This window comes from Pleuronectes platessa, chromosome 18, assembly GCF_947347685.1.
Source record: "Pleuronectes platessa chromosome 18, fPlePla1.1, whole genome shotgun sequence".
NCBI classification, from domain to species: domain Eukaryota; kingdom Metazoa; phylum Chordata; class Actinopteri; order Pleuronectiformes; family Pleuronectidae; genus Pleuronectes; species Pleuronectes platessa.
Window position 1 is genome coordinate 11789503 of NC_070643.1, and position 7500 is coordinate 11797002.

Here is a 7500-nt window from a genome sequence, read left to right on the forward strand (position 1 = left end):
GTGCGTGACCTTCAGGGCTTTGCCGTACTGATAGACCACAGATCTACGGACGATAAGAGCCGAGTGTGGTTTCTGAAAGGTAAACATGCAGAAAGCCCCTTTAACATTCATCAGTAGACCCCCTAATGTTCCCCATTTTCAGCCAGAATTAGACAGCCAAACAGCTTAAATTCAATAAGGGAACTTTGTATAGGGTGCAGTAAATTGAGTTAGGAGAAAGAGCCTATGTGTTTGAATGAACCCTGCCGGTCTTTGATAAAGCGCCTATGTTTATGTTCGTAAAGCGGGGCCACTGTGATATTGTCTGGTATGTGGAGAGTTATAAGAGGCTTGTGCTTAACTCAATCTGCAAGATAAACAGCCCCGGGCAGCAGCGCTGTGAGGATTCCTATAAGTTTGGTCCCCTCTTCCTGCCCCCGTTTCTCCACAACCCGTCCTCTAACCTTCCCCGCTTTATCAGCTTCTTTAAATTTCAATCTCATCCCTGCAATCTGACTTTCTTCTTCCTGTGCTGTTGTCCCCAACAATCCACACCAATTGTCCCCGCACTTCTCCGGCCGTGCATCTGAGAGGTATTAAGTGGTCATTCAGTGGAGGTGAATGCAGTGGCTTGTGGTCCTGCTGGGGGTCGCTGTAGTCGGCGGACAGGGTCAGTTTGAGGGGTCACAGGTCAAGAATGATGGTTGCAGTTGGCACCGACCTCAAGGAACATGTGTGTTAGTGTGTGTGCTCATTATGTTACTGGGCTGCACTCACTTCCTCCTTGCTTTTACAGAGTCTTTATAAAGAACTACTATCTCTATCAAAAGCAACATTTGAAATAGTTCCCTTGTTACTTCACATTTCCCCTCATATGATGACTTTAAAGAACGAGGCCAAAACAGAGTTTTTTCCGGTGCAGAGAGACTAAATACATTCAGGTGTGTCACTGGAGGGTTGATCCAGTCATTAAGTAGTGCCTTATAAATTTTGGGGATTTCTTGGTCAGTTGTTTCAAACAGATGCAGTCTGTTGATTGCAAACTGTTATATAGAACAATATGGTGGAAATTTGATGTTACCACCTTGCATTTTGTTATTTTGTTGTATTTTGTTGTGTTTATTGTTATTGTATAATTTCAAATATGGTCATTGCCCCTTTTTTTTATTTGGTCCATCCTATTGTATGGTTTCAAATCTGTTTAATTTGTAATGTATATTCTTAAGGTAATGTTTAAGGTTTTAAAGTTGTTGCTGTGGACGAGTCAAGCCAAATCAGTATCTGCACTTGACGTCATGTTTTCGGAGCAATATTTAATTTCCTATGAAAGATTGTTCTCTGATACATGGTTCTCTCCATTTGAGATGCATGAGTCCATTGCAGCCAACATAGCGCACACACATAGACACAGGTAAACGCAATCACAATGAACAGACGCGTACACGCACACAATCGGTAACAGCTTCAGGTTAAGATGAAACAGATAATTACCACTAATAGAAACCAGACATTTAAATCTAGTCTATCTTGCTCTCTCTCCCCGTGTGTGCGTGTGTGTGTGTGTGCACCTGGGTCTGACTCTCCCCCCCCCCCTTGTCTTTTTGTAGTGTTGGGGGTTAATATAAACCAGGGAACTGCAGAGAGAGAGAGATAGATTGGAGTGAGGGAGACACAAAGCTGAAAGAAGTAAAGCGAGACAGGTAGAGCTCTGCGGGAGCGATTCAACTTAAACAACCAAACAAACCACAACCTGAGCCGACCGTCGACGATGGAGAAATCAATTTCTATGAAGATTTACAGCTCCTGGCCTTATTAAAGCACACACAGGCCTGCACCTTTGACATGTAGATTGGTCTAAGGACTACGGACCCAAAGCAAGCAGATATAAACTGATTAATGATCAGGACAGAGTGTGTGTGAGCGTGAGTTTCAATCCTCAAAGAGTCTATAAATCATAGAAATCCAGAGAGCCAGATGCCTTCACACTGATAACAAGCAGTCATCCCATTACCTTCAAACATCAAACAGGGGGTCTGAGTCGCAGGAGCCCTCGTTCCTCTCTCTCTCTCTCTCTCTCTCTCTCTCTCTCTGTTTCTCTCTCTTTCTCTCTCTCAGGAATGTATTTCCCTGTTTGGTAGGCGTGAGAAATCTCCCTCATGTGTGTGTGTGTGTGTGTGTGTGCAACCTGGATTTGTGTGTGCGTGTGTTTGTGTGTGTGTGTTTCAGAGCCTCAGAGGTGACATTCCTCTGTGTCAGAGCAACAGCCTCAAGTTTAAGATAACATGGCCACGGTGATCTAAGGGTGGGAATCGATTCCCCCCGGTGGCTGGCGAGGGCCTCGGGTCAGAGCTGATGGGTTTACCTTCCGCACGCAACCTGTGATGCAAAATCTAAGTAATGCTGCTGTATAACCAGCTCACAACAACCCTATGGAAACGCACTATACCGAGCCACTGTATTGACCTCAGAATCCTCTCTGATGGTCCAACTGATATTACTATAGTGGTATTGTGGTAATTTAATAACATTTAAGGGAATTAAGGAATTGGGAAGGTGTATTAGGAAAGTAAATATAATATTGGTCCTCTAGTCCCGACCTAATCGAGTCTTACCATGCCTGTATGCATCTGATGATGTTTTTTAGCACAGATATGTCTTTGAAATGTACACTGTGTTTTAGTTATTATCTGCCAATCCCTCCATGGGTCTCTAATAAAGAGAAAGAGTGAATGGATGTGTGAACTATTATTATGTGCTCTGATTAACAAGTTTATTTGTCCCATTTTTACCTCTGCCAAGGAGGTTGTGCTTATAGTGTGGCATTTGTTTGCTTGTCTGATAGTTAACAGGATCACACAAGAACTGCTGGAAAGATTATGAAGCTTGGTGGAAAGATGCCGCATGGGTCAGAGTAGAACCCGTTCAATTCTGGTGCAGATCTGAATCAAGTGGTGGATCCAGGATTTTTTTATTCAACATTGCGAGATAGGGCGCCCAATTTTGTCGATTTCTCAACGAATAATTCATGGGTCTTAACAGATTTTTTTTTGGAGACCTGATATGTATGAATGTGCACGGTTTGGTGAAGATCCAAATTTAAATCTGGATCTAGCGACACTCTCGTTTAAGTCAGGAATTCATTGTGTTTCTTTGGAAAGGTGAGTGTTTGGGGCACAATGTGAATATATGTTCACTTCAGAGGGATTAAAATGTGGTAGATCTTAACTTTAAAATAATATATTTTTAAAATCATCTTGATTATGTAGGAAGAACTTGATGAACAGTATAACAAGTTATATAAAACAAATGCATTGAACTTCTAACCCATGCTTTGGATTAAACATCCATATATTTTCCTATAGATTGTTTAGTGTCATTCCATGGCATTGCAACTTTAAGTTTTATTCACATGTTGTTTATATAGGTGACTAGTTCTTATTTCACTCAGAAGTGCAGGTTTATATAACCAGTCTGCATTACGTCCCACATCCACCACTTTTATCTGTCAAAGCTCTTGAGGGAGCTGATGTAGCACCTGCACGAGATTTCCACGCTGACCTGTGGCTCGCTGGACATCTGGGAATATCATACGTGCCTCCTACAGCTCCACGTCCACCCTGTTCAAACAGACCACCAACTAATTATGGGTTTCCCAGATCCCTTAGCTCAAGAAATCACTACAGAATATAAAGCCACAGGTATGAAATGTTTTCTTTTGTCCCCCTCCACTGTGGTTTAGTTGACTGGGGATTCAGCAACAACAAATGAGAATAATCTCCCTCTGTAGACTTAAAGCACTAAGGGGATGGGGAATACGTTTGTTACAAAAATATCTTTTGTTTTCTTTTGTGCCAAATGATTACACTCACCTTTCACCTGATGGTTTTTAACCATGAAGTCTAATAAAAATCCAGACAAATGATACCTTCATTATTTTTTATTCAAGATATTACCAAATATTTACAAAACTCAAAATGCGCAGATCCATTCAGCGTTCAGCGTTCTCTGATAACAAAAAAAATAAATAACTTTTATTTGAGAAGGGGGGAAAAGGAATTTTAAACCTGTGTATAAAAATAAATACAAAATACTTCATCTGCTCTGAAGAACTGTCACAAAGAATGTGGAATGAATTGTCATTTTTCACTCATGTTTCAAGACAGTGCAGTTCCTCAGAGCTCATTTTGTGTGTTTTTTTACAACATTCATCTAGTCGCAGTGGTCTCTCTTCTTTCTTCATATCCATCCTGTCTGTCCTAAGTGCTTCTTCGCAAACATGACAGTCCATGCGAATGGAAGTGTGAGAAGCCTGCTCTCCCCTCAGGCCGGAAGTACAGTGGCTGCAGTGCCAGGGCCTCAGCTGCAGTGGTTGGCCTGTGTCAGTCTATCTGAAGGGTTGGTCTGATCCACCAGTTCCTCAGTCTGGATAATCTGTTGGACAAATAAACATTTGATTAAGAAAACAAATCCAACCAATAGAAATAAATCCTGCAAAGAAGTATTTCTTAATGCACTTATGGAGGTACGTGGATGTAACCTGATTGTGACAATACAGGGATGTAATTAGGCACAACACTTACAGCATATTTACTCTGTAACCCTTCCACCACAACTTTACACCAGTTGTAAAAAACAACTAGGTTTTAATATGTGAGATTCAAATTTTAAGGTAGATGGTGAAATCATGTTGTTCTTATTAAACAAAATTGTGTAATTTGAGTTGATAGACTCTGTGGAGGCCCACATCTATTTCAAAACAAACACAAAACGGGCCTAATACATTTTCGAGTGGTTTATGGGAATTCCATACGAATATTGCAATGGTACATCTGCCAGAACATCAGAATGATCTTCTATCGCATTGATTTTCCATCTGGGTATTGTGCGTAAAATGCGCATGAGAGACTATTTTGGCACAGCTGGTCTCCCCGCAAGATGAAGGACGACTTGAAAGCAGGTAACCCTACCTTGCTGTCCCATCCACATCAGCTCTGCTAGTGGGATGCAGTAGACAGGGACCACGCGCCCCCCATCCTCCAGACCGAGAACGCATAGCTCAGGCGTTCGTGCGCCACGTAGCTGCAGCTGGTTCCCCGCGCGTCCAGCTCGTCGCTTTGCAGGACTTGGCATAGGAAGTCGATGTACCGGGCCGCGAGCTTCAGCGTCTGGATCTTGCTGAGTTTGTCCGACGGCAGAGTGGGGATGATCTTCCGTAGAGAGGTGAACGCCTCGTTGAGAGACTGTGTCCGTTGCCGCTCGCGGACGTTGGCCATTACGCGCTGCGTATGGAGGTCTTCGAAGGAGCCCTCGGGGCTGCTGCTGGCCTCGCTGCCACCGCTCCCGGCACTGCCTCCTCCGCCCTCACAGCTCTTCCTGCACCTCTTCTTACCGCGGCCCGGGCTCTGGCTCTCCGCGTCCCCCTCCTCCTCCTCCGCGTCTACGCTCCTCCGTGCAGCCCGCCGCTTCCTCGCGCCTCTCCGCGGAAGATGAAGGTCGGTCTCCTCCTCGCTGTTCCCCGCACTGTCCATCGGGGAGGAGTCCTCTTCCCGCATTGTCTTTGTATTTTAAAAAAACCTTGTCTGTGGACTGGAGGACCGTTATAGCCCCTGACCCGGATCCCCAGAGCTGGTTACAACATCAACAAACAGGACAGGTAATGAGGAGCGCTGCCTTCAGTGGCTGTGGGCTGATGTTACGGTAAATCTCGTGCGCCACGGAGAGAGAGAGAGGTGGCTGCCAGAATGGGACGATCGGGGCTCTTATAGGAGCAGGCAGGAGGATTTTGGGGAGCGCTGTGATTGGGTGGAAGAGTGTAACATAATACTTAGGAAGAAGGAGCGGTCTAGCTATAATATTAGGAATAGAGGTTAAGACAGACTCGCTTTTACACAGGATTGAGGAGAGTGGGTGTAGTCTGGGCGGTGTTATTGAATCGTAGGTGTAGATTTGTGCAAAGGCCGAAATAATTAGGGATGAATTCTTTCCCTCTACCACACCCCTATTTATTACTGCCTCAAATGCATTATGTTGTCTTGTATTTAGTGTAAATTTAACAGATATATTTAGGAATGTCTGTAAAAACGAACGTGGATAAGAGATTACACCATCTCCATGTTCACTGAATTTGCTTTTTTGAGACACTGAGACCAGAAATTCCCCAAAAGGCCTGATGTCTGTTGTCGGGCTTCTTGTTTTCTAGTCTGGGCCCTGCTTGGGAGCAGTGGTGAACAATATCAGTCCTACTGAAACACAGGAGGTTGACACAGCGGGAGGCCTCCGCTCGTATACGCAGACCGAAGGTGTTTATTTTCCTGTCAGCAGCCCCGCGTCGAGGTATGCGCTTAAATGGGTCTGACTCACGCAGGGATCTCAACACCGCGGCTCAGGTTTAAAAGAGTCGCCGTCCCAGGGAGCTCTCAGGGCGGATCCGTGCGCACAGCGGGACGCAGAAAGGCGGTGGACGGACGGGGCGCAATGCAAACACTGGAGGTGATAAAGATGGAGAAGGGGGGAGGGATGAGAGAGAAAGAGTTGCGGGTTCATATGGAGCCCAAACACTCAACACATGACCACCCAGCCCTAGGGCCTACACAGTGATAACGTCTATATAGCAGAAAACTGTGGCTGAAAGAAGAACAACTGGAAGTGGTTAGAATAAGCCTGGGAATGTCGCAAACAGGATGAGGATAACAGCAGCTCTCAGTTTAAAAGGAGACACCACCGCAAGCTCCTATCGGACCTAAATCTCCCTAATCTAACTGGTTCAACACTCAGGGACATGTTACCCCGCTTGTCCCTGCACCCCTCTCCTCTTATCACTGACTCAATTCACACCTCAGTGTCAAAGACAATATCCAGCGGTGTGCCACGAACCCTAGATTTTCAAATGCACTTCATTTTGATCTGATAACGCTTTTAAATATTCCTCATTTAAGGGGAGGATTTTCTCTCGTGGCAAATACTGTCTCACACAAACACACTCTCTCTCTCACACACAAACACACACACACACACACACACACACACACACACGCACACACAGACACGCACGTTCATTGTGTGTCTGATGGATCAGGTGAGGCGAGCGGCCGTGTCGCTCTCCAAGGTGCTGGAAACACACCTGACATCCACACCTCCCTCTTGCTTTTTACTCATCCTTTTACACAACAAAACAAATGGATCTATGTGATAGTTGTATGATCGGCCATTGTAATCGTATATATTCAGGGAAAATGAGCATGAACTCAGTTTTTTGTCCTTGCTGTATTTGAGTGCAACGAACACATACGTTGCAATAAGATACGTTTATTTCTAAGCAACATACAGATATATATATATAATGGAATGTTGAATGTTTGGAGAAAGAATACTCCGCTTGTTTCAGTCTAATAATTTAATAATTGTATATGTGGCCACTGATATACAGATAACTCTTCTTATAAAATTATAATATTACATTTTGCAAAAGGTCAAAAAAGTCTAAGGTATTTTCTTAAATTTGCAGCATAAGATTTAGATAAT

General features: G+C 44.1%; 1 protein-coding gene and 1 long non-coding RNA gene across 2 annotated transcripts in view; both read right to left on the reverse strand.

Annotated features, from left to right (window-relative positions):
* LOC128461200 (uncharacterized) overlaps positions 1 to 2065 on the reverse strand; it is an 8503-nt gene extending 6438 nt beyond the window's left edge. Inside the window, exon 1 of the long non-coding RNA XR_008342255.1 lies at positions 1991 to 2065. This is a non-coding gene — a long non-coding RNA (uncharacterized LOC128461200). The remainder of the gene's footprint in view (positions 1 to 1990) is intronic.
* A 1848-nt stretch (positions 2066 to 3913) lies between these two features.
* On the reverse strand, positions 3914 to 5695 carry twist1a (twist family bHLH transcription factor 1a). Its single transcript, XM_053447008.1, has 2 exons — positions 4947 to 5695; positions 3914 to 4410 (listed from the first exon to the last, which is right to left on the reverse strand). The coding sequence occupies exon 1, from the start codon at positions 5529 to 5531 to the stop codon at positions 4974 to 4976; it is 558 nt and encodes a 185-aa protein (XP_053302983.1). The 5' UTR covers positions 5532 to 5695; the 3' UTR covers positions 3914 to 4410; positions 4947 to 4973.
* Between the last annotated feature and the right edge of the window lie 1805 nt (positions 5696 to 7500).

Excerpts from the sequence above, each read along its gene's own strand:
- twist1a (XM_053447008.1), bottom strand. The coding sequence starts at position 5,531 with ATGCGGGAAGAGGACTCCTCCCCGATGGACAGTGCGGGGAACAGCGAG.